General features: G+C 51.7%; 1 protein-coding gene across 13 annotated transcripts in view; it reads right to left on the minus strand.

The window, feature by feature from the left end:
- Nucleotides 1-846: 846 nt before the first annotated feature.
- The window catches only part of DENND2B (DENN domain containing 2B), a 180,175-nt gene continuing 155,412 nt past the window's right edge, over nucleotides 847-25,609 (minus strand). For 7 of the 13 annotated variants that reach the window (XM_017891404.1, XM_017891405.1, XM_017891403.1 and 4 more), the window contains 16 exons: nucleotides 25,245-25,396; nucleotides 23,160-23,375; nucleotides 22,166-22,262; nucleotides 21,710-21,754; nucleotides 20,224-20,408; nucleotides 18,623-18,732; nucleotides 18,341-18,410; nucleotides 15,328-15,405; nucleotides 14,645-14,785; nucleotides 10,035-10,183; nucleotides 6,727-6,928; nucleotides 6,447-6,488; nucleotides 5,055-5,166; nucleotides 3,930-4,169; nucleotides 2,954-3,040; nucleotides 847-1,618 (listed from right to left, as the gene is read on the minus strand). In XM_017891404.1, coding sequence (XP_017746893.1) covers nucleotides 1,584-1,618; nucleotides 2,954-3,040; nucleotides 3,930-4,169; nucleotides 5,055-5,166; nucleotides 6,447-6,488; nucleotides 6,727-6,928; nucleotides 10,035-10,183; nucleotides 14,645-14,785; nucleotides 15,328-15,405; nucleotides 18,341-18,410; nucleotides 18,623-18,732; nucleotides 20,224-20,408; nucleotides 21,710-21,754; nucleotides 22,166-22,262; nucleotides 23,160-23,375; nucleotides 25,245-25,396 — 1,961 coding nt within the window. In that variant the 3' untranslated portion in view covers nucleotides 847-1,583. Of the gene's footprint in view, nucleotides 1,619-2,953; nucleotides 3,041-3,929; nucleotides 4,170-4,746; nucleotides 4,818-5,054; nucleotides 5,167-6,446; nucleotides 6,489-6,726; nucleotides 6,929-8,523; nucleotides 8,655-10,034; nucleotides 10,184-14,644; nucleotides 14,786-15,327; nucleotides 15,406-18,340; nucleotides 18,411-18,622; nucleotides 18,733-20,223; nucleotides 20,409-21,709; nucleotides 21,755-22,165; nucleotides 22,263-23,159; nucleotides 23,376-25,244; nucleotides 25,397-25,609 lie in introns of those variants that run through there. The other 6 variants (XM_017891410.1, XM_017891409.1, XM_017891401.1 and 3 more) reach the window with 5 other exon arrangements.

A 25,609-nucleotide genomic window follows, 5' to 3' on the forward strand; every position in this document is an offset into this window, starting at 1 on the left:
CCACCTTGTTTCTCTCCTTCCTCTTCTGTGGAAAGTAGCAGTACTTTCTGTATAAAAACCTAGGGTTCCAGTGGAAAAATGATTCACAGAGTGACATGGAAGAGTCACAGGGAGTGGGTCAGGGCTATGCCCAAGCCTGGGTTGGCATTAGCTGTGCTTCACTCCACCAATGTCAGGACACTCAAATGACATCTGAGGGGCTTCAGGCTGAAGAGGAAAATGTTAAGATTTACCTAATAATGGGGCCAACGGGCAAAGAGCATTCTTTCCATCACTGGAAACACTTAAGCACAGGCTGAACACTTGAGGGAAGCTGAACTACTGCAATGACTGGGTATCTTCTAACTCTTAAGACCAGTCATGGCCGGGCGCGGTGGCTCAAGCCTGTAATCCCAGCACTTTGGGAGGCCGAGACGGGCGGATCACGAGGTCAGGAGGTCGAGACCATCCTGGCTAACACGGTGAAACCCCGTCTCTACTAAAAAAAATACAAAAAACTAGCCGTGCGAGATGGCGGGCGCCTGTAGTCCCAGCTACTCGGGAGGCTGAGGCAGGAGAATGGCGTGAACCCGGGAGGCGGAGCTTGCAGTGAGCTGAGATCCGGCCACTGCACTCCAGCCTGGGCGACAGAGCGAGACTCTGTCTCAAAAAACAAACAAAAAAAAGACCAGTCATGCAACTTAGGCTGGAGAACTCCATTTTAGGGGAGGTCAGTGACTCACACTAAAGCTAACCCCTTAATCTAGTACTCAGTTCCCTGTGTGATGTTTCATCCCTGACTGGCCAGTCCCAGCCCACTCCCAGGAGAGAGAACTCTAGATAACAAAGCCAAGGAACACATGAGGCTCTGGGCCCAAACAACTGTACACTGTTTATTGAGAACACCCGTAGATGGGAAGGAGGAATGCCCTGTACCGCATCGTGGCCACCACTGACTGGGAGCCAGGCCCAGAGAGCACTGGCAGAGCTGGGGGTGGGCTTCCCATGACACACTGACCATCTCAGAGGCTGGGGGGAATGAGAGGACTAGGCCTAAGACCCTGGTGCCATGCTGATTGGCCTTTGCCTTTCAAAAACAGAGGGTATGGGTATGGGGACTACCAGGAAAAAATAGAAACTCTTAAGTTTTTTTAAAAGGTCCTCCTGTACATAACAAGACAGCATCTGCTCTCCAGGGCCTGAGACTGGCAGCAGGGGCCTCAGGCAGGCAGGCAGGCAGGCCGAAGGCCTCCGGGGAAGATCAGTGGTTTGGCTGAGACAGTCAGCTGCACAAAACTGGCCAGTCACGAGCACCCAGCAAAACTTCATCCATGCTCTAGCAGGACAGGAAAGCACCCGGCCCCTTGGGAATATACAAATATTTACCATATTCTCTTTGCTTGTTACAAAAACAGTTAAGAAAGCTTACAGCAGATTATTTACAAACAGTATCCCGGGATATGATGAAGGCAGAGGTGGGCTGGCTTAGAGGATGGGATCTGTGGGAGCAGAGGAGCCACAGCAGCCCAGAGGGTCCCAGGCTGGGCCTTCTCCCCAGGCTTCAGGCTCTGCAAGGCACTGGACTCTGCTACTGAGAAGGGGGCTTAATTCTTTTTGTGGAGGAACTTCATTTTGTTGCCTGTGGGCCAGAGAGGACAAGAGAGAGAATGTTCAGTGTTATCCCTTCCAACCTCCACTCCCTCTCCTCCTTATAGCCATAACCCTCTCATGGGAGAGGAAGAGGATTAGGAGACTGGATTATAGCTGTGATCTGATCCAGGGTAGGGAAAACACGTGAGAGCTCTAATTAGGGCACTGCTATTAATCGCTGTGTGGTTTTAGGGAAGCCACTTAACCTCTTTGGTCTCAATTTCTCTTTAAACAGAAACATGCTCTGATTCTCTGATCTGACGGGCTGAGCACCCTGCAGGGAGGGGAGCATTTTGCAGGAAGGGCACTCGCACTGTTGTGTCTGCAGACCTGTTATGGTCTAGAGGAAAGCTCACTGGCTCTAATGGCCTTCATATTCATTCAGGATGGAGTGCACACAGAAAGACCTGAGGTATGTGGGAACCTGGGATTCCTCTTTGTAATGCAATATGGTAAATACAGCCTGCCCTCCGTATCCATGAGTCCTGCGTTCATGGGTTCCATGTTTATAGATTCAGCCAACTGGAAATCAAAGATATTTGGGGGAAAAAATGAATGGTGGTGTCTGTACTGAATATATATAGACTTTTTTTTTTCTCGTCATTATTCCCTAAACAATACAGTATAATATCTATTTACAGCTGGGTGCACTGGCTAACGCCTGTAATCCCAACACTTTGGGAGGTCAATATGGGAGTATTACTTGAGCCCAGGAGTTTGAGACCAGCCTGGGCAACATAGCAAGACCTCATCTCTACAAAACAAATTTTAAAAATAGCCAGGCGTAATGGCATACACCTGTAGTCCCAGCTACTCAGGAGGTGGAGGAGGGAGGATCACATGAGTCCAGGAGTTTGAGGCTGCAGTGAGCTAGGATTACACCACTGCACTCCAGCTTGAGTGACAGAGCCAGACCTTGCCTCTAAAATAAAATAAAATGTAAAATAAATAAAATAACACAGTTTACATTGTATTAGGTATTATAAGTAATCTAAAGATGATCTAAAGTATATGGGAGGATGTGCACAGGTTATATCCAAATACTAAGCCATTTTATAGAAGGGACTTGAGCATCTGTGGATTTTGGTATCTTTGGGTATCCTGGAACCAATCCCCCACAGATATTGAAGGACTATTACTGTGCAAAATGCCCTTGGAATTCTGGCTGAGAGCCTTCTCATCACTATGGGATGTCTACCTCCTGTTCTGTCTACAGCCCCAGTATAACACATGTGGACATGGATTTAGAGTATTTGGGGGCACAAATCCCCCAGCCCCTTCCTTCTTGCTGAACATCTATCTCATCAGTAACAAGGCTACTTACCCAAACCTCGGAGAAACTTATTCATTCCACTCTGCTCAGTGTCTGGGAGTTCTTCTAAGTACTGTTCCACTCGCTGCTCAAAAAGACCTGGGTAAGAGAAAGAGGCACAGGGAAGAGAATAGTCATTGGAGGAAGGAAAGGGAAGGAGAGGCCTACATGAAGGGAACCATGGAGCACAGATGCCAAAAAACGAGAAAGCAAGCATCTGGGATGATAATTTGCAGGAGCATCTTACTAGAATTCAGACTGGCTCATCAAAGCAATCATTAGCGACATCTTGCTGGGGTTCGCTGCTGCCACCCTGCCTCCCCATGCACATTCCCAAGCTGCACTAGGGCGAGGAGGCTGCTTCTCAGTTCAGAGGTGCCCCAAGTGGACATCTCTGGCTTCCTTCAGACAATTCTACCATGTTTTTCCAAAAAGGTTGTTATACTAAATGGATAGTATTAGAGGACAGAAGAAGTACTAACCCTGAGGTTAGAGAGAAAGATTGTGATGAGATGAAAGAGTCCTAGAATGAGCTGATGAAATAGCAAAAAGCGAGATAACCATCTGCCTTCAATGAAGACTGCCACCAACCTACAACAGCTGGCCCAGTGCTCTCTAAGGGAATTCCCAACCCCTGGGTTCTCAGAACCCCCAAAATTGCTCAGTCTGTTCCTTTTCTCTGGATAGAAGGGCTTTCTTCTATCCTCCTCTTTGAGTAAGGGGTGGGCAACCAATAGCATGCTGCTCCTAGGCGGAGATGAGTCCCATCTCTAGCTATGTGGCTCAGCCTGTGCACAGCCTTGTGAAGGCATTTACTGGGACAGGAGGAAGAGAATGCTCCCTTGGAAGTTTCTAACAGAAGTAAAGGGATGTTAAGAGGCCTGGCCCTAGCTTGATGTCCAAGAACTTCCATCATAGTACCTGGTTCTTCAGCCCTGCTGTGGGTGAAAAAATTAGAGAGAGAAGAGAGCTGATAAACAAGCCTTACCCTTTGCCCGACACTTTCTTAGCTCCCTGTCTTGGATGAAGCCAGCAAACATCTGAGACTCCATAAAAACCTCAAGAAAGCGGCGGATGCTTTTAGAGGCCACAGATTTGCGGAAGGCCTCTCGCTGAAAGGCTCTCTCTCCCTTCTCACTCTGTGTCAGAAAGAGGGAGTAGTGCCCAACGGTCTCCACAAAGAACCGGATAAACACCTCCGACACCAACCCATTGAGGGTATTACATTCTGGAAGGGAAAAGAAAATCTTTGAGGTTCAGGTCAAGAGCCTGCAAAGCCTTCCTCAAATCTTCGCCTGGTGTAGTCTTCCTCTCCCCAACAAGACTTCCACCCAGTACCACTCTTCTGTTCTGGAAGCTCTTTTTGAGACTGAGTTGCACTCTTGTTGCCCAAGTTAGAGTGCAATGGTGCCATCTCAGCTCACTGCAACCTCCACCTCCCAGGTTCAAGCAATTCTCTTGCCTCAGCCTCCCAAGTAGCTGGGATTACAGGTGCACACCACCACGCCCAGCTAATTTTTCTATTTTTAGTAGCGGTAGAGATGGGGTTTCACCATGTTAGCCAGGCTAGTCTCGAACTCCTGACCTCAGGTGATCCACCCGCCTCGGCCTCCCAAAGTGCTGGGATTACAGGCGTGAGCCACTGCGCCCAGCCTCTGGAAGCTTTCTCTCTTGTGCCTATGGCCTTGTAACTAGCCTACAAGCTGCCGAAGGCCAGAAACTATGTTCTGAACATGGAAGTTGAAACATAATTGCTGGATGAATTAAAGTAGAAACCAGAGCACCACTTTTGTCATATCCCTCACCCTAAGTGATTTTTCTGGCTTCCAAGGAAGAGGAAGTTCCTTTCATCTCCTGCAATGGCTTGAGGTAAGGCCTGAGAGGGAGGAATAATTAGTTTTCTGTCAGCAGAAAGTATCTTTGGGGTTGCCACATGTCTTTGGGTTTTCCTTCCCAAACCACCTGGGGTAGAAAAGACGCTAGAGTGAGACCAAGGTCCTCATCAGCCAGAAAGGGTTTGATGCGCAGAGGCAGAGTTCTGGCCCTATGGGGCCCTGACCCAGAGCAGAGGGAGCCTGGAGCAGAGCTGACCATGCCCGGGCACTATCCTCACCATCGTCGGAGTCACTGTCGGAGTCCTGGGAGATCAGCTCATTCTTCCTCTCCAGAGCCTGCTCCAGAGCTGCCTGTAACTTCCTAGGTAACAATGTGTCCTCGTCGTCCATCTGCAGGAGAAAGAAAGCAGTGACAATCAGAGCTGACTCTGAGCTCTTACTATGTGCTAAGACCTGTTAGAAGAGCTTGAGTAGGTAATCTCATTTATCTCTCCCAATAACCCTCATAACTATCATCAACCTCATTTTAAGATGAGGAACTGGAGCACAGAAAGGTGAGGAAACTTGCCCAAGATTACAGAGATTAAAAGTAGTAGAGGGCCTGGCACAGTGGCTCATGCCAGTAATCCCAACACTTTGGGAGGCTGAGTGGGAGGATCACTTGAGCCTAGGAGGGTGTTCGAGACCAGCCTGAGCCTGGGCAATTTAGCAGATCCCTCTATCTGTAAAACACACACACACAAAACAATTAGTCAAGTATGGTAGCATGCACCTGTACTCCCAGCTACTTAGGAGGCTGACGTGGGGAGGATCACCTGAGCCCAGGGAGGTCGAGGCTGCAGTGTCATGATTGTACCACTGCACACCAGCCTGGATGACCGTGAGACCCTGTCTCAAAAAAAAAAAAAAAAAAAAAAAAAAAAAAAGTGGTAGAGCCAGTGGCCTTTGTGACCAGGACTAGCCAGGGGTTCCTGATTAGGTCTCCCCAAGTCCTCCATCTTCAGCTCTAGGTAGGAGGCACAGTTGGCTTGGGGCAGGGAGACCGTGGCCAGCCTGTGTCTCAGGAATGAAGTTAGACTGTTGTTTCAGTCTCTACACTCTGTTTCTGTGTCCATATCACTATGCCTGGTACCCAGGGAGTCCTCAGCTACATCACTGGTGTGTAACAGACAGTAAGTACATTTCTATAGGGGAGGCACTGGGTTGTGCTCCTTGGTAGAGAGTCAGGAGGATTTCCACGACTAACAAAGGCTTTTTGTAGTTGACAACAATGATTGCAAACCTGTACGTTACACAACAATCTATATTTGTGTAACCCCCAGCAACATTTCAAGGCGGATGTTGTCACCACCTCTGCTTTAGAGCTCAGAGGAATTTAGAGGCCTAAGACCATGTGGCTCAAAGCGGGCAAAGTCCAGTGGTCAAGTCTGTGGACTCCCAGGCCGTGTTCTTCAGGTTCCCACACTGCCTTCCAGAAGCTGATGATGCCACTGGAAAGGCAGACCCTGCTGAGGTCAAAGATTCCAAGACTAGCTTCTCTCCACCTTTGACTAGTCTGTGAGTAAGTATGGAACCCAGAGAGCTCAACAAACAGATTGTGAAAGTTGAGTAGTGTGTGTGATGGTGCAGGGTGCTCAGGAGCCTGATCTAGCAAGCACCCACCCTCTTACCTGTCGGATGAATCGGTCAGATCCCAGATTCACCATCAGCGCCTGAGAAAAGGAGTCATTAGCAGAGTGGCTCAAGGCATGAGTCCCGCAATGCCCTCTGCCAGGCCTCCAGACCTCCCAGGTTCCCAGGGTCAGATAACAGGAAGAACTCCAGCCGGGGACAGACCTCCCAGGGAGAAAGGATAAGAGCCTGGTAAAGAGGCCGAGGGGCCACAAGTAAGATCCCAGCACCTGCTTCCCCTTCCACCCTTCCCCCCAGCTGGTTCACCCCATGGCCCACCTCCTCCACAGGCAGCTCCTTCAGTTTGGGGAGGGAGCTGGAGAGCAGGCCAACCAGGAAGGGGGTGGGACAGCAGACGATGTCAATCATGGAGGCCGGGAGGACAGGAATGAAGGTGTGCTGCCAGGAGAAGGGGTAGAGCAAGGCCACCACCGCGTGGGAGCAGCTGGAGAGGGTACTGATGGGCAGAGAGACAGAGCACCTGAGCCCAGGCCCAGGACCTTAGAGTTCACTGGAGGCTCAGGACAGCCTTTGATCATAAACCTCCCAGTGCAACAAAAATGCTAATGGGGCTCAGGGACCCTGCAGACTGGTGAAGCCCCCACTTTCCCACTGCGTAGCGCCTCAGGGACAACAGTGCTACTCTCAGAGAAATGCACTTACAAACAGCCAGGAAGGTATGCAGCATCCCGCAGGACAGTCATCTGACAAAGATCTGGAAAAGGGCTGTCTTGGGTTTGGGGGCACATTACTGGGCCCGTGGCTGAGGAGGCAGGAGGGTTTTGTAAACCCCTAGGGCCAGTGAATGCAGATCCTGGGTACCCTCTCCCACCCCACATCAGAACTAGGCAAGAGGGACAAAGAACTTGTGGAAAACCTAAATCACCATCAATGGAACATGAGCTGGCTGGACCTACCCCTCCCCTCTCCAGCCGGAGGCAGACCCCAGGCAGAACAAGGACATCTTTTCCAAGACCCCAAATTGGCAGAACTTGAATACCCGGCCAGGCCAAGAACAAGACCTTGGGATCGTCCCTCCCAGAATGGTCCTGGAATGTGCTCAGAGGCAGCTGCAACCACAGGAAACAATAGCTGTATTCACAGCCCCATGGGAGCTGGGCTAGGGGGCGGGGTGGCAAAGAAGAGGCTCAGCCATGCATTAAGAGGGTAGAACCTTCAGGAAAAGAAACATGGTCCAGGCTGTCTTAGGGGCCACTAAGGCCAGGCCAGGGCACCAAAGCCGGGCAGTCAGGGGCTTTGTTGGCTGACAATGACCATGGCTGGCACACAGGAGGGGCCTCTTTGAGCTGCTCTACCTAGCTCATTCCAGCTGTTGGGCTAGATTTCTTCACAGGGGCCTGATGGGCCCACAAAATACCTAGAACTGTGAGACACAGAAGCACTGAGGCTGTGATGGGAACAAGTGAGGGGCAGTTTTCCTTTCTAAACCCTGGCACTCTATGGAAAAGTCAGCAGCTCTGGTTTTTCTTCCTCCTTGCTTCTCCTGGGCTGAGGATGGGCCTGGGTTCCTGTCCCTGTGAGGGCAATCGGGAGTTCATTTCTCAGGCTCCTCTCAACTGCTCCCTCATATATATGGAAGGGAATATCCCAGGGATTCAGGACTTATTGGAGGGCAAACCAGAAGGGGGATTTTCCTTCACTGCCCTCCTCTGAGCACCTGACATTAAGGTGGTTTAATCAATGTCCAAATGACCACTCTAGAGAAGCCACTACTTGGGATGGATTCTTTGACCAAAACAATACGTAACATGTTGCCAATAACCCATCCTGTTGTTGTAGGAGTTATTAAATTATTTTACACAGAGAGGAAAAGTTTTTGTTTCTTTTTAATTTTTAATTTTTTATTTATTTACTTATTTTGAGACGGAGTCTAACTCCCAGGCTGGAGTACAGTGGCACAATCTCCACTCACTGCAGCTTCCACCTCCCAGATTCAAGCGATTCTCCTGCCTGAGCCTCCTGAATAGCTGGGACTACAGGCGTCCGCCATCACACCCAGCTAATACAGGGTTTCACCATGTTGGCCAGGATAGTCTCAATCTCTTGACCTTGTGATCTGCCAGCCTCGGCCTCCCAAAGTGCTGGGATTACAGGCATGAGCCACCGCGCTTCGTTTCTTTTAAAGCAGCTCAAAAACGTTTCTTGTCTAGAAAGCAAGCCCTAGCTCTTACAGCCAGGCAGGCAACCTTTGATATGCAAATACAGACCATTAGAAATTGGGTCCACCCAACACGGCAATTCTCACCGTTGTCTTCTTGCCCTTGCCCCCACATGTGCCTAGCAGCATGGCTGCCCCGCATATTCCCACGTGTGTAGAACATCAGGCACCCTATATTCGCATATTAAAAGGCGAGGATGGGAGGGCCAGCTTTTTCAGGGGCTACATGAGTGACATGCCAGGTCAAACCAATCCCCTAAGCCCTATGCAAATCAAACACCACCTCCTCCAGCCTACTTATAAAACTGGCTGGTGTCCACAGCACTTGAGGTTCCCTCTCTTGGCTTTGGAGCCTCCCTCCCTCTGTCTCTGTACTTCTCCTTTCTTCTTTCCTTCTTGCCTATTAAACTCTCCGCTCCTTAAAACCGACCCCACCTGTGTCCGTGTCGTTTTATCTAAACCAGCGTAAGAACCAAAAGCCCTAGTGTTCCTCCACTCATTGGAGCCATATCACTGTCCCTTGCCTGTGTCACCCCCCAACCACCACTGACATAAAACTTTTTTCTTTCTTCAACCTTGGCTGTCTAGAAGAGCTCTCACTTCTTCCTTCCTAAAATGCCTCAGGTCCAGTGACCATCACTTCTGCCACCCGTCCCATGGTCACCACCAGACCTTGACACCTCTACCTCTAAAGTCCTAAATGCCAGCATTTCAGACCAAGACTTGTGACCCACCCAGCTCTTTTCTTACTCCTCCTAAACCAGCTCCCCCACTTCCCTGGCACCTCCAGGCCCTGCACATCGTTTCCAGGTGTGGGCTGGCCAGCCTTCCTCACCCACTCTCCTCTCTGCACCTCAATGCCCCCATGGCATCCTTCTCCCCAGCCCTCCCAGTGCCCAGCCCTGGACCACTGCAGTCGCCTTCTCCAGGGGACACCCTCCACAGGACCCTCACTGGCTGGCTCAGCACTCCTCACACTGTCCCCAGTCAGTGCTCTTGCCCCTTCCTCACAGCGGCTGTTTCCTCAAACTCAGCATCCCATTGAGATGGCTTTGCCTCCCCCTCCAGAAGAAATGCAACCATCCGCCAAAAAATCTCAATTTCTTAACCTTTCCCCTGTACATATACCGCCATCTGCACAGTCTTGGCTGTTGCAAAGGAAGAAATGTCCCTCCCTCTTCCCTCAGGCCAAGCCCTCCACAGGGTTCTCAATCCCGCCATCTGTGTGCTCCCAAACCCTTCTCCCTCACCCACACGGGGTGCTACCTTTCCACCTAGTCTTTATCTCCCTATGCACAGCCCCACTCCAGCACCAGCCAGCAAGTGCTTAGGCTCCTGAACACTTGCTGATTCGCTTGTGGGCATGCCTTCCCCCTCCCCTCTTCTTCCTTGCCCGGCTGGGCCCTACCTGAGCTTATCTGCCACAAAAATGACCCGGCGCTCCAGCAACAGCGAGGCAAAGATTCGGATGAGCTGGCGCACACTGAGGCAGGTAAAAAGGCACTCAAAGTCCACGTGCTCCAGCCGTGAGTCCATGGGCCGCCGCAGCTCTAACACCTGCAGGAGAGCGATGGAAAAGTGGGCCTGGGCCAGCCAGGTGGGTGGTGCCCTCCAGCCCTCCACGAAGCAACTGGAGGCTGCTTTCCCCTTCCCACCTGCTCTTTTCCAGGTCTCTCTGGTTACTGCTTCCAGGTTACTGCTATGCAGTAAACCCCTCTCCTCCAACCCCTCAGACTACAGCTCCACTCTCACAGCACTTGAACACCCAGGCTGTGGGTGAGAGGGCTGCCTGTGAAAGAGGGGAAGGATCCAGAAGGAAGGAGTTGAGGGACCATCCATCGGGACCTCAGGAAGAGAGGAGAGCTGACTGCTCTTAGAGATAGGGAGAAGCAGGGAACCACACAGCCACATCTCTAGGGTCCTCCTGCCCACCTCCCCAGACAAAGGTCTAAGCCCTTAATGCTGACTAGACCCCACTGCTCTCCAGGCATCTCCGCATCCCAGGACTCTAATCCCAGCCACCTCTGGAAAGGCAATGCTGGTGTCCTTGTTGCCCTGTCCCCCTCCCTTTCCTGCTAGAAAGAGTTTCCTTCCAGAGGCTATTTGTCCTGCCATCCTGGCCTTTATCTCCATCACCCTAAGTCCTGTGCCAGGCACAAAGAAAACACAAGCAAAGAGCTGGCCATTCTGCAACCTTGCCAGGAAGCAGGACTGTCTTATCAGGGCTAGGCCTAGCCTTCTTTCCTCCAAAGGTGGCTCCCAAGGTCAGTGCCACAGCTCAGAGAGCCACTTCTCTGGGGGCAGTCATGGGGGTGGAAGGTAGCGAGTGACCCCAGTGGTGAGGGCAGGAGGAACTGCTGACGCTCAGGCTGTGCCAAAGCAGCTGTCCCTGGGGTCTGCCTGGCCTCATCCTTGGTCCCATAGCGTGTGTGTGCAGCATAGATGTGAAGGCCTCCTGAAAACTAGGGTGAGAAACCAGTTCTCTCTCATTGCCCGATGGCATCAAAGGTAATGCTTTACAAGGAGTTTTTATACCCACATCATCTCATTTGTTCCTCAGAGTCTAAGCAAGTGAAGGCGTTCTGATTCCTAACTCAGCATCCATCCTTCTGGGCCCCAGAGAAGCAGCAAAATGGGCACAGGGCACAGTAGCGGTCTGTGTCCACTGTCTCTCCCACCTGATGGTGTACTCCTGGAAGGACCGGTGATCTGCCAGATGCTGGGTACACCCCAAATGGTCAGTGAATGTGGGCTCAAGGAAAGAAGTACCACAATGATGCCAGAGCCCTTTATACCTGCTCCAGGCCCTGTCCCTGCCCCAGAAGTCACAAGCTCCCTGCATGCAGCCCAACAGGCTCTGCTCTCTAGCACCCAGCCCCACCTAGTCCCTACTGTCCCTGGGGCCCAGCCCTCCCCCTTCCCCCAGGGATTGAGAATTCACAGAGGCTGCTCCCACTCCTGGTCTTGTTCCATGCATCCCTGCCTTCAAGGAGATCAGGCCCAGGGGTCTGAAGGAACCAAGCAGTTACAGCCTGGGAGTCCAGTGGGTGTGACCAACATCTGCACAGGGACAGGCAGGATATCTAGGAGGGCAGCCAAGCTCATGTGCGTGGGGAGGGGTCAGGGAAGCCTTTCAGAGCACAAGGTACTTGACTCCCCAAAGAGAAAAGAAGGGAAGTGTCTTCTAGGCAAAAGGAAGTAGGGTTGAGGGAAGAGTAAGTATCAAGTCAGAAGATGAGAGCCCAGTGAGGTGGCCAGTGCCAGACCACGAAGAGCTCCCAGGCACGATGCTGGGCTATAAGGCAAGGGTCACCTATCCTGTGCCCCACAGCCACCACAAAGCCTAAAGTTCCTCTAAATGAAGGGGAGAAAAGAGGCGAGGAGAAAGCCCTCAAGCTAGGAGTTGCCACTGCTCAGCAAGCTTGGTATGCTTTTTTGGTCAGTCCTTCTCCCATTCTCTACAACTAATTTATTTACTCTTCCCTCTCCTAGAACCCAACATCCACCTCTTACTCTCAAAGAATGACCTTATTTCCATAGTAGTATATTATATTATACTATATAGTATATTAGTACTACTTATATATTTTTTTTTTTTTTTTTTTTTTTTTTTTTTGGAGGCAGTCTCGCACCCAGGCTGGAGTGCAGTGGCACGATCTTGGCTCCCTGCAACCTTCACTTCCCGGGTTCAAGAGATTCTCCTGTCTCAGCCTCCTGAGTGGCTAGGATTACAGGCATGCGCCACCACACCTGGCAATTTTTTTTTTTTTGTATTTTTGGAAGAGACGGGGTTTCAACATATTGGCCAGGCTGGTCTCAAACTCTGGACCTCAAGTGATCCCCCCCACCTCAGCCTCCCGATGTGCTGGGATTACAAGCATGAGCCACTGTGCCTGGTCTGACCTTTTCTATTTTGAGAAAATCAAAGCCATCAGATGAGAATCCAGTATCTACTAAGCCACTCCCTCCTCTCCCAATAAATGCCAAGCCCTCCATGGAGCCTAACACTCACATCTTCTCAGTACACTCTGTTAGCCCCTCCTCCTCCTGTAGCTTGAACCTCTTCCTCTGGCAGCCATTCCCACCAGCATACAAACAACCACCCCTAACAAGCTTCCCTAGTTCCACATTTCAGTTGCTGCCCTCTTCCCTATTTCTCTCCACAGCCATGCAATCTTGAGAAGATGTCTACACAGGCTGTTTCCACTTCCTCACCCCCATCACTTCTCAACTCACTCCAGCCCAACTTCTGGGCCCTGCACTTGTCAAGATCTTCCACACCTCATCCTGACCTCTTGGTGGTACCTGCTTCAGATCATGGCTTCCTTTTTGAGGTGCTCCTCAGCCGAAGCCCTCCCCTCGTGTTCCCCTCTCCTCAAACTTCAGGGCTATGGCTCCTCTCCTGCAGGGCCTCTGCATGTTGGGGTTCCCCAGGACTGAGGAGGACCCCATACTGGGCTCTCTTCTCTTCCCTATTTACACTCTTTGCTACTACATATCTTCTATTGGGGGTCTCACGGGCATCTCAAACTTGACATGTACACATTTGGACTCTTCCTCCTCATTACCTGCTTCTCCTTCACGAGCTCCCATCTCAGTACATGGCTCCATCATCTACCCTGGGGCTCCAGCCAGAAAACTGGGAGTCAGCCTTACAGTCTCTGTGACAACTATGCCCTATTTCCAATCAAACACAAAGTGCTATTGGTCCTAATTCTAAAATCCATCTACTTCCCTTCCCCTGTTCTACCACATCTTAATCCAAAGCTGCCATCATCTCTTGCCTGTAGTGCCACAACAGTATCCCTGCTGGTCTCCCTGTTTTCACTCCAACCATTAGCTACACGGCTGCCACAGTGGGATTTGAATACATGTATCAGCTGGCCACAGGTGGCTCATGCCTGTAGTCCCTACAGTTTGGGAGGCAGAGGTGGGAGGATTGCTTGAGTCCAGGAGTTCAAGACCAGCCTGGGCAACATGGTGAAACCCTGTCTCTATAGAAAATACAAAAGTCAGCTGGGTGTGGTAGTGCACGCCTGTAGTCCCAGCTACTCAGGAGGCTGAAGTGGGAGAATTGCTTGAGCCTGGGAGGGTGAGGCTGCAGTGAGCCATGATAGCACCACTGCACTCCAGCACCACTGCACTCCAGCACCACTGCACTCCAGCACCACTGCACAATATGGGTGGCAGAGTGAGACCCTGTCTCAAAAAAATAAAATGAAAACATGTATCAGATCTTATCATACCCCTGCTTTAGATAAAATCCCCAAATCCTTAACTTGGCCTAGCAGGGACATCGTGATTGGGTTCTTGCCTGCCAACCCACCCCCGTCAACCCTCTGACCAGCACATGCACTTGCCCAACTTTTGCCTTTGCAGATGCTGGTTCCTCTACTTGGAAAAATCTTCTCCCATTCATATCCTTCTCTTTCCGTCTCCCTCCTCCTGCTTCATTTAGTTGCCCCCACTCACCACTTAGGTCTCTGGTAAAGTGTTACTTTCTCAGAGGAGACCTTCCCTGGCCCCTAATTTAAAGCAGAACCCTTGTTCCACACTCTCATAAGGTCCTGTGCTTTCACTTGGCTGGTAACACATTTAGGAATTACCTATGTATATGTAAACGTGTTTATTATAATATCAGTATCTCCCACTAGACTACAAACTTCATGAGGACAGAGCCGTGTTCCTCTAACTCTGACTCTGCTCTGAGGTCTGGCGCAATCTCTGACTGTGAGATGGCACACATTCAGTAACTGTTCGATGAATGAACAAAAGGAAGGCAGATGGAATGCAGTTTAGTCCAAATGGGTCAGGGAAGGCCCCTGGGAGGAGCAGAGGGCTGGGCAACATGTACATTCCTATTGTTCGCTGTTGTGGTCCCTAGTGATTGGGTACACTGACATGGTTGAGCAAGGAGGAGCCGTGCTCTGTACCCCTCAAAGACTATTACCTTGGCTAGCGTGGTCCTCCTGCCACCCCAGCCTGTAGCCCAAGAGAAGAGGGTGCAGAAATCCCTACCTCATTGCCAGCACCTGGCAGGAATGTCTTCACTTTGATGGTCTTCCCTGGGGCTGGGAAGGGCGACTCCATGAGACTTCTCATGAAAGGATAGACCAATGCCGCGGAGATCCCACGCCGGCGCTCCACCTCATCTAGGACCTGTGCCCACCGCCAGCAGCCCAGAGAGGAAGGGTGTCAGGGCAGTGCCCTTCTCCCCTCCTGGCAGAGAAGAGGGCAGCCAAGCATCTGACCGGGCTGGCCCAGAAGCTGGGAGATGGGAAGGCGGTCTTGCCAGGATCTGCACACTCTACCCTTCCCGTTTTGCTTGGCACTCAGTGATTCCTCTGTTCCTTAACTGGCCTTGCTTCAGTCCCCAAGAGCAGAGTAGCTGGGCAAAGGAAATACCACCCAAGAGTCAGCTCCCTGGGCACTCTTGCTTCCCCAAGGACTCTGGCTCTGCCCAGGGCCCAGGGTGGGCTGTGACAGGGCCAGCACAGGAGCTGGGGAAATGCCAGCCAGCTGGGTAGAGGGTCAGGCTGGGGAATGGGAGGGCGTCATAGAGCTCACTGGTACTTGCTCCTGCATTCTGTCTCCCGCTTGCTCACACTCACAGGTGGTTTTCTCATCTAAGCTGGCTGCAGATACTCCTGTGGGAGCTGTCAGCTGGGGCAGGGGGAGGGAAGCCTGCCAGAGCCTCTTACCTTGGAAAACAAGCCGAAGCAGCCAAGGCGGCTGATGACACAGTACACCTCTGGCAACCGGGGCCCTTTCCCACTTGGCTGGGCCAGGACAAGGAGGAGGAGGAGAGAGACAGACACAGAGAATGCATGATTACCATTTCTGGCTCCTTTTCCTTGGGAACTGAGGAGTAAGGACTGCACTTCTAGTGGAGGAAGACTCTAACCCTCCTCTAAACCTCTCTGCAACCAGGGCCCTGAAGGAAAAGCCACCACTCTCAGGACAGGCCTCAGCTCTGCAGGGTCTCCCAGCACCAGGTACCAGGCTCCTGCCAGGCTCCACACAGGCTCTGCCCTTCCTCCCAGGAGGACGCTGACAGGGGCTGGTAAAGGGCAAAGCAGTTTGGCAGAGGCTACAGGGTGATGGGTGGATTCATATCCCTGAGGCTGGGACCCCAGCAGATGGGAAGGACTAGGGTACATCCTTAGGAGCAAGCCATTGTAGCTTTTTAGCCCCATAGGGCATATTCAGCATAACGTTCCTTTTTTGGTTCTTTTCCCCCTTTCTTAATCCACCTCCATTCTAAGAGAGCAAACTGAAAACAAGAGATGGGAGCTACTATTTATCGAACATTTGCTATACCTGACTTGGAACTTTACAAGAGATTTGTGAGACCGGGATTATTATCTCCTTCATAGATGAGGCAACTGAGTTCAAAAAGATTAAGCCATTGCCTAAGACCACCTATCTAGAAGCTGTGGAGCCAGAAGTTTGCTTTGGCCCTGTTTGGCTGTCTTAACCCTAAAGCCTGCTGCTTTCTGACAGGAAGGAAAAGAAACAAAGACAATTGGTAGAGGTTTGCTATAGAGTAAAGGAGCACAAAGAAGAACAGGACTTAAAAGGTGGGCATGGCCGGCCGTGGTGGCTCATGTCTGTAATTCCAGCACTTTGGGAGGCCGAGGCAGGTGGATCACCTGAGATTGGGAGTTCGAGACCAGCCTGACCAACATGGAGAAATCCCGTCTCCACTAAAAATACAAAATTAGCTGGGCGTGGTGGCATATCCCTGTAATCCCAGCTATTTAGGAGGCTAAAGCAGGAGAATTGCTTGATCCCGGGAGGTGGAGGTTGCGGTGAGCTGAGATCACGCCATTGTACTTGCAGCCTGGGCAACAAGAGTGAAACTCCGTCTCAAAAAAAAAAAAAAAAAAAATGGTGGGTAGCTGAAGGGGAGACATGCACTGAGAGCTCCCAGGCCCAGAGCCCCCATGCAGGCTTCAGTGCCTTCTCCAGCAGGGCTCAGAGGCCTGGAGGGCCTGGCAAGTCCGAGTCAGGAGGGAGCAGAGCAGCAGGTGCTGGCCCCTCATGCAGGCTGCTAAGCAAATGCAGATGGGGCTATTTCAGTCTCCAAACCTGCTGGCCACACGTCACAGATACAGAGAAGGCAGAATCTGTTTTTGTCCATATTAGGCCTGAAACTCACTCCTGTCTCTTTCCCTCTCCCCCGCCTCCCCTAAAGCCCCAAGTGATTAAATCAAGTATGTGGGATTTGGGTTAGAATCATTGTGTCCAATCTGCAGGAATGCCGAGCTAGTGCCAGCCCCCTTGGCAGGGACCCAGCCCAGGCCCTCTCTGAGCACGCCAGGACAAACACGCTCTTCCCTGGGGGCAGCAGCCCCACTGCAAAGGAGCAGCTCTGCTGCATCTATGTTCCAGCAAAGGCAGCCTTCACAACACTCCTTCCAAGCCCAGGAGGCCCAGGCGGCCAGAGGCTTGCTGGCCTCTGCCTGGCTCACCACCTGGCATCGCTCCTGTGCATATGCCCTTCACCCCTCCCTGGGCACTCTACCTCCCAACACCCCCTCTCCCCAGTCCATCCTCTGGGGGTGATCCAAGAGTACCCGATTGGTGACAAACGACTTCCCTTCTGGTTCTGTGTGACCTTGGGCAAGTCATTCTACCTCTGAGTTTTGACTTCCCAATCTATGGATCAGGGATAATAACAACCCATGGGCTATTGTGATCATTTTTTTTAAAAAACATACTTGAAGCATCTAGCTTGGAATGTGACAGGTTCTAAACAATGTCTATTCCCTTGGCCTTTCCTGTGTTGAAAGTCCAATCTCCTGTAACAGGCCATCTAAAGTTCCTCGAGAGAAGATCCATGTTAAACTCATCTTTATATGCCTTTAGCACATGCCTGACTCTCAATAGGTCAGGGCTTCTGATAAGGGATGATGTGTTTCTGAATGAATGAATGACTGGCCCCAAATCCTTCCTTCAGGGCTCCTGCCCCCTTCATCTACCCCTAGACTGGTATCTGGGGAGGCTTTCTCTTGCTAAGGCCTGGAAACCCCAAAACATTGTCAACAACCCAGTGCTCCAAGTGAGGAGTCCAGCAGGGGCCAGGCTCTGGGCCTCTACCCTAATCTATTTCCCAGGACTAATGGGAATGGAGATGGTGAAGGACTTCTCTTTACAAAATGGCTAACATTTTCAAAACCTAATCCCTTTCCCCTAGATTCAAGGTATCTCTTTTAGATTCCCAGAGAAGATATGTCTCTGTCCCTCCCCAATCTCCAGCCCTACCATACCACAGACAGGCCTCCTCCCCACTACAGCCTGGCCAGGTATGGAGGTGAGGAATGTTGTCCCTCACCGAATCTGATGCATATATACATACTGCTGGGGGTGATTCGATCCTGCAACCAGAGACCAGCAATCAGAGCCCACGATCCCAAGGAAAATGAAGAAAAGTAGAGAAAACTAAAAGACACGAAAACCCACTCCCTCCCCTTATTCCAGATAATCTCCGATCCTAAGGCCCCCTCAGAAGCACCACTCTGAGCCCTGCTCTCCCAGGGTGGCCTCACCTGTGAAAATGTGTGTGTTGGCAGGGGGTTGGGGGTGGCCTCAGGGAACAGAACATAGGATTTCATACAAGCTAAAGTTGCAGAAGGGCACACACACACACACACACACACACCCTGACCTAGCCCCTGCCTGCCAGCCCGAGGACCAAATGGCCTCACTCACCAGTAAGCGCCTGCAGTAGCCAAAGCGTCTGCTGCCATCTTCCCCAGTCAGCATGAAAGAAAAGGTCTCACTGGAACAAAGAGAGGTCTGGCGTCAGGGAGGTGTGAGAGGACCTAGGAAACAGCCCCCAAGAATAGGGACTGTCATCTTCAGGGTTGGGTGAAGGGCCAGGTTGCTGTAGGAGAGGAGGATGAGACTAGAGCAGGCCCCACTCAGGTGCCTACTGCTATGGGGGTAAAGAAGGCTATGCCCCTTCCTCCCTCCGGTCAGGCCAGGTCTCACCTGCTATACTCTGACACAGGGAGCCAGTCCTTGGCATCAGGGAAGCAAAACTGGGGAATGGCTTTGAGCCTTTCCTCTGCCTCTCGCATCTGCTTGGTGGGTCGGTCCAGCTGCAGGGAAGAAGGAACCAGGAGATGACATGGAACCTGGGGGCGGGTGGTGGTGGCTGAGAAACCCCTCCTCCCAAGGACCCTAGATGCCACTGACCAGTGGGCATGATCTCAGCAACTGTTGTCCCACTCCGAATTCTTACAGAGCCCTGAGTCATCATTCATTCATTCAATAAATGCCAGCAGAGTGCCTTCTGTATGGCATCTGACACAGTGCTGTGCGCCAGGGTTCTTGGCTCTCGATGGAAAACAAAGCGGACAAGGTCCCCGACCCTGCACATTCTGGTCAGCAGAGTGAGATGGTCAACCACAACATCTCAGAGTGGGGCCTAAAAAAAAAATAAGCAGGGTGGCCGGGCGTGGTGGTTCATGCCTGTTATCCCAGCACTTTGGGAGGTCGAGACAGGCGGATCACCTGAGGTTGGGAGTTCGAGACCAGCCTGACCAACATGGAGAAACCCCGTTGCTACTAAAAATACAAAATTAGCCAGGAGTGGTGGCGCATGCCTGTAATCCCAGCTACTTGGGAGGCTGAGGCAAGAGAATCGCTTGAACCCAGGAGGCAGAGGTTGCAGTGAGCCGAGATCGCACCATTGCACTCCAGCCTGCGCAACAAGAGTGAAACTCTGTCTCAAATAAATAAATAAATAAATAATAAGCAGGGTGATGTAACAGAGCAAGCTGGGTAGGGGAGGGGCTCCATGCAGGCGTCTGGAGAGACCTCCTGAAAGAAGTCCTACTTGAGCAGAGCCTGAAAAATGAGAAGGAGCCAGCAGCCATGTGAAGAGCTGGAGAAAGCACATTCCTGGCAGAGGCAATGGCAGAAAGAGGGGTTGAGTGTGAGAGGAAGAAGAGGGAGGCCAGGCTGGCTGGCGACAAGCAGGGAAGGCGGAGTGAGAGAGAGGCTAGTGGGACAAGTGCGGAGTGACAGCTAGTGGGTGCAGAGTTTCTCTTTGGGGTGATAAAAATGTTCTAAAATTGGTAAGTGGTGATTGCACAATTCTGTGAATACACCCAAACACTGAACTGTATACATTAAGTGGGTGAACTGTATGGTATTCAATCGTTTTGGATTTTATTCTAAGCACATTGAGAGGTTCTCTCTCAGCCCTCATCCCTTGAACAAGCACTGGCCCAAACCCACCCCCGCTGCAGCCCAAACCCACTTCCCTCCTGGCCGAGAGGAGGCAGGTTCAGGGCTGTGGCAGAATAGCCCTTGGCCTTTCCTGTGTTGAAAGTCCAATCTCCTGTAACAGGCCATCTAAAGTTCCTCGAGAGAAGATCCATGTTAAACTCATCTTTATATGCCTTTAGCACATGCCTGACTCTCAATAGGTCAGGGCTTCTGATAAGGGATGATGTGTTTCTGAATGAACATCTTGTTCGTCAGGAAGGAGACGAACAAGATCTCTCTCCTTCCCCAAATAGGCCTGGTGGATAGAGGATGGAAGAGGGGAAATATGGGCAAGGTTGGGAGGGAGAGGGCCTCACCTTGGGAAACTGGTAGGAGACTTCGGGGAGGTAGGTGTTTCGCGATGGCTTCTTCTTGAGGGACACCACCACAAAGTACTCGAAAAGCTCCCGCTCCTGCCACTCCAGCAGCTCCAGCTCCAGCGTGCGATAGCTGGGCGCGTGCTTCAGCATCGACTGGATGTGGACCAGGCGCTGTGTGTGGGCTGGAGGCAGGTTGCACATCAGGGAATGGACCCTCACAGGCCTCATGTTAGCTCCTCTACCCCTGGCTCAGGGCTCCATCACTGTGGAGCACTTTTCAGGGCATAAGCCTAGTCTGATACCATCTCCAGCTTGCAGTGCGGGAGGACTGGCAGGCACAAGGTGCTGACCCCTGCACAAAGACTCTGCCCTGACACAGGAGGCTGCAGGCCTGGTCTTCCTGGAGCCTCTGGAGACTGAGCTGGGGCAGGAGGACTGCCGAGGCCAGGCAAACCCAGGGATGCATCTTGGCACCCACTCTGTCCCTGTACCAAAAGGACCAGAATACATGAACATCCACAAAGGCTTCATCCCTGGGCCCCCAGCAGTACTTGAGCCTTGTCCATGCTCCTACATCCAAAGTCTACTTGCCATTTGCCTGGGGATGAAAGGATAATCATCCAGGAAGGCCTAAGCAGGGTTTCCCAGTAGAGAAAGCACAAAGATTTATCCAAGGACCCTGGAATGTGAAGGTTCCAGAACCTTTTCAGGCTCCTCTCCGGGGAGAGGGGAGATGGGGGGGTGGGGCTGCAGGGCCTCCAGAGAAACAGTTTCCTCAGTCTATGGTACATTTCTTGCCAGAAGAGGTCCTTGTAATCTTCTGTACCCATCTCTCACCCTCCAGATCTATAACCTTTTTTTTTTTTTTTTTTGAAATGGAGTCTTGCTCTGTCTCCCAGGCTAGAGTGCAGTGGCCTGATTTCAGTGAGCTCACTGCAACCTCTACCTCCCAGGTTCAAGTGATTCTCCTGCCTCCGCCTCCCGAGTAGCTGGGATTACACATGCCCACCACCGTGCCTGGCTAATTTTTGTTATTTTTTTTTTTTTTAGTAACGATGGGGTTTCACCATCTTAGCCAGGCTGGTCTCGAACTCCTGACCTCGTGATCTGCCCGCCTTGGCCTCCCAAAGTGCTGGGATTACAGGCGTGAGCCACCACGCCCAGCTGAGATCTACAACATTTACCAGGCAAATCTAGCTCCCAATTCCCATGGGCAATGGCTTGGGACAGTTTGGGCAGGGCTCCACCCTTACATTTGGCAAAGGGAGACATCTGGATTTAACCTTGCAGGGCTGAGCTCACATGTCTGTAAGGACAGACTTCCCTGTGGCTCTTGCTCTGTTGTTCTGGTATCTGGCCTGTCTGTCGCCTCTCCACATCAGGCCAGTTACGGACACTGGAGCCACACATGCATCGGCAGAGAAGGCTGATTCCCTGCAGCCCTGCTGGGAGAGCTTCCGTGCTCGTGGGAGCTGTGCCTCACCTTTGAACCTGTCATCAGAGTCGCTCTCGCTCTCACTGTTTTCATCTGGAAAAGGAACAACAGAGGACATACTTGCTGGACCCCACAGCCAATGTTTTCTGCTCCCCTACCACCCCAATTTTTCTCACAGGGGATGGTCTCTACCTTCTCTGGGCCCATGGTCAGACATCCTGCCTCCAGGAGGCCAAGATTTGAAATGGGAAACAGATTGCAATGCTCAGTGAGTCTGGCCTTTCCTTTTGCAGAAGCCGATTCCCACACCCACCTCCCTACTAAGGGCCTCACAGCCCAAAGTCTGAAGGAACCCATCCCAGACCTTTCTTCCCTCTCTGCTCCTCCCTCCTATGTGGCCATTTCCCGGCAGGGCTCTATCCTCCACAGGCAAATTGATGCCTCTCCCATTCCTAATGCCCAAGGGCCCGAGACACCTGAACCAGCTCCGGCACCAAAGCCTACCTCTCAGTGATGCTGTTTCAATGCTGGACATAGATAACTTTTTTAATCTCTTCTTTCCTCTCTTGGCATTGTAAATGGAGTTAATTCTTTGGACAAGCTGGGTGAGAAAAGCAGGGCAGGTGAGGTAACCTTAACACCAGCTGCCCCACTAACAAGAAGGCTGAGTAGGAGCTCATCCCTGCCCTTAATGGTACAAGATTTCTGCATTGCACCCGCTGGGTCCAGGACTGGTCTAACTGCAGAACCGACCCCAAGTGGTGACTCACCAGCCATGCCTGGTAGCTCTCCATACACCTAGTCCCCCAAGAGTGGTCTCCTGCCCCAACACAAGGACACTAAACTTAGCTCCCCAGAGGAAGGAACTATGATCAAACTAGACAGGATGGTAACTCCTGGGTCCCAAGAGTCATTGAACCAACTGAGACAAAGAGCTTCTGAGATGCAATAACAGGAACAAGGATTCTAGCCTTTCCCCTCTGGGCCATAACCTGGGGCCCCGACAGGAAGAATCTAAATTCCCAATATACCCAAGCATTGTTTGCAGGCTAAAAATACCATCTGGCTAAATCCTGCTGCTTTGGGCCGGGGATTTGGGCCTGGCTGCCTATGTGTGAAAATCATTGCTGAAAACTCTTCAATGCTGTGAGTTATAGGAAGAACCCTTGTTTGAGTCCTAGGTCCTTGAAAGCCTGGAAATGCTTATGTGTGCAGATACCCCAAAACTCATACACCACACTTACTAATGGAGAGCCTTGGCTAGCCTTTCCTTCCTCTAACGTCTGAGCACCAAGAATCAGTTAATGCATCTTTATCGATAAGAAAGGATAATTAATCAGATGAAAAAGAGGCCAGTGCACAGACCCAGAATTTATTCAAAGGGAATCGAGGAAGCAGTCCAGATTAGGGAAGGAAGGAAGCCAGGAAGGAGAGAGAAAGGCTGGCTGCCTGCCCACCCACCTGCCCAGCCCCAGTGGGCTGCCTCTGGGGAGGGTACCTTGGGAATGCGGCGGGCCCGGCGGCTAGACAGCAGCTCGCTGGTGGTGCTGAGGCTGTCTTCGTTGAGGCTGGAGGGTGAGGACGGCAGGCTCAGCTGAGCCAGCAGCAGCATGTCGTCATGGCTGTGCCTCTTGGGTAATCGTGGCAGCCGGTGGCTCTTCCTTTCTGACCAGTTCCCACTGCGCAGGGACTGGCTGTTGGGTTTCAGGGAAAGCTGGCACGGGGGAGAGGACATGTGAGAGGGGCTCGCCACAGAGGCCTTGGCCGGTGCCTCTCGGCTGGGATGGGGACACAGAGGCCAAGGGCTGGCATCCCTGGCTCCCCACAATCTTGCCCTGGAATTTCCATATCTCTCTTAAGACTTTAACTACTAATCAGCCAGGTCAGGGCTAGATTAGATATTTGCCTTCCCTAAAGGAAGCTTCACTACTGCCAGCAAAAAATGAAAGCAGAGGCTAAAAGCACCTGTGCTCTTATCTGAATGGAAGAAAAAGGCAAAGTGGGAATTTTGGAGGCTCCTCCTGAGCTTTGGGACAAGGATTACTGGGTCTGGGTGATGCAACCAGTCTTCCAGACCTCTGCCCCTGAGCCAGTCCTAAAAGGTTTCAGACAGCAGAGGCCATAACCTAATGGCCAGCCTGCTGGGCTGGGAGATCCTGCAGCCTGGCCCTCCTAACTGCTCCCATGGAGAACACAGGGGCTCTGGGCTCTGATCACCAAAGCTGGGCCAGGCAGGCCTCACACTGAATTGACTTCCACACTCACAAGGCCCTGACTGCCCTCTTCCCAGCCCTGATCTACTCTCTGCCTCTCGCCATGTGCGCTGACCTCTCAGCCCAGGGCACCATCCTTGTTGTGGACCCTGTGGGGAGGCAAGTATCCCACAGACACCCAACCACTGTCTGGTTCTGGAATTGCCTCTCCTCACTCTTCAGCAAATCCTCCTTCCTTCATAGCCCCCAATTTCCTGTTCTCACCCAATCAATCTGGCAATGCAAACTCAGAGGAAGCCTGTTTGAACAGAGCCCTAATTAGGGGGTAAATCTTTTTTTTTTTTTCTTTTTTTTTTTCTTTTGAGACGGAGTCTCACTCTGTCGCCCAGGCAGGAGTGCAGTGGCGCGATCTTGGCTCACTGCAACCTCCGCCTCCCGGGTTCAAGCAATTCTCCTGCCACAGCCTCCCAAACAACTGGGACTACAGGCGTGCGCCACCATGCCCAAGGTTAATGTTTGTATTTTTAGTAGAGATAGAGTTTCACTGGCCAGGCTGGTCTCGAACTCCTGACCTCAGATGATCCGCCCACCTCGGCCTCCCAAAGTGCTGGGATTACATGCGTGAGCCACCACTCCCAGCTATGGGGTAGATCTTTTATAAAAACAAACACCTTATTCCAAAGCCAGAAGAAATCATTTTTATATTATCTGGCCAATGCTATACAGGTCCTTCCATTTGCAAAGATAATTAGAGTTACCTGGGGAGGTCAGAGAAGCCTCTCCACCTGCCTCTTGTCATCCTGGACAAGGACAGAAGGAGCTGAAGTCCAAGAGCTTCCTTTGGCTTTTCACCTTTCCTCTCGTTCTGCCTTCTCCCCATCCATTCCTTAAAGATTCATGCTTACTCTCTCCCATAGGAGTGGCTCCAGGTGTCACAGACACCTGTCTGGCTCTCCAAATGTGATTTGGGGGCCTACAAATGGCCCCCTAATGCCAGTACTGAGATGACTCCTGGCAGAGTTGCAGAATGCCAAGACTCCCACTAGGCCCTGTCTTCCTGTTTCGCACAGGGTGATAAATAATCAGACAGGAGACTGCAAGGGCTCCTGGCTGAGTTTTGCAACTCAGAGCTTGTGTAGGAAGGGAAAGAAGATAGGACAGGATGCCCCTCAGAGCAGGTGCCAGTTGTCCACAGGGGTTTCAATATGGTGGATGTCCCTGAGTGCAGAGCCCTTTGCTGAGGAGACCTCCTTTATCAAGTACTAGTGAGGGTAAAAGTCTGAATGGAAGCTGGGCCCAAGCCTTGGAAGGGCAGGCCCCCACTGTGGCCCTCACGCTAACCCTACAGGCCCACGTCAGGGCTGAGTTACCTGTGTGGGTGGGCTGTTGTACTTCCTGTCCTGAGGACTCCACATCCTGTGCAAAGAGTCCAAGGAGTTCTCAGACAGTTGCTGGGATTTTCGTCCTGCTCTTCGGCTCTTTAAGTCCACATCCTCATATGGATTCTCCTTGGGCAGATCTCCTGCAGAGGAGGAAGAGTTAGAGAAGGGGGAGAAGGAAAGAAGGAAACACACGAACTCACACACACACAAATAAACAAGCAGAATTCCTGTGAACCAAAGAGAATGGCTTCTGCCTGGCCCCTCAGCTCATGAGTCATGCAGCTGCCCGTCTGCAGTAGGGAGGCTACAAACAGATCCTGGCTCCAAGTCCAGCAGCAGAGCCCACCCCCCCG

This window comes from Rhinopithecus bieti, unplaced genomic scaffold (assembly GCF_001698545.2).
Source record: "Rhinopithecus bieti isolate Rb0 unplaced genomic scaffold, ASM169854v2 scaffold_20891, whole genome shotgun sequence".
Taxonomy (NCBI): Eukaryota; Metazoa; Chordata; class Mammalia; order Primates; family Cercopithecidae; genus Rhinopithecus; species Rhinopithecus bieti.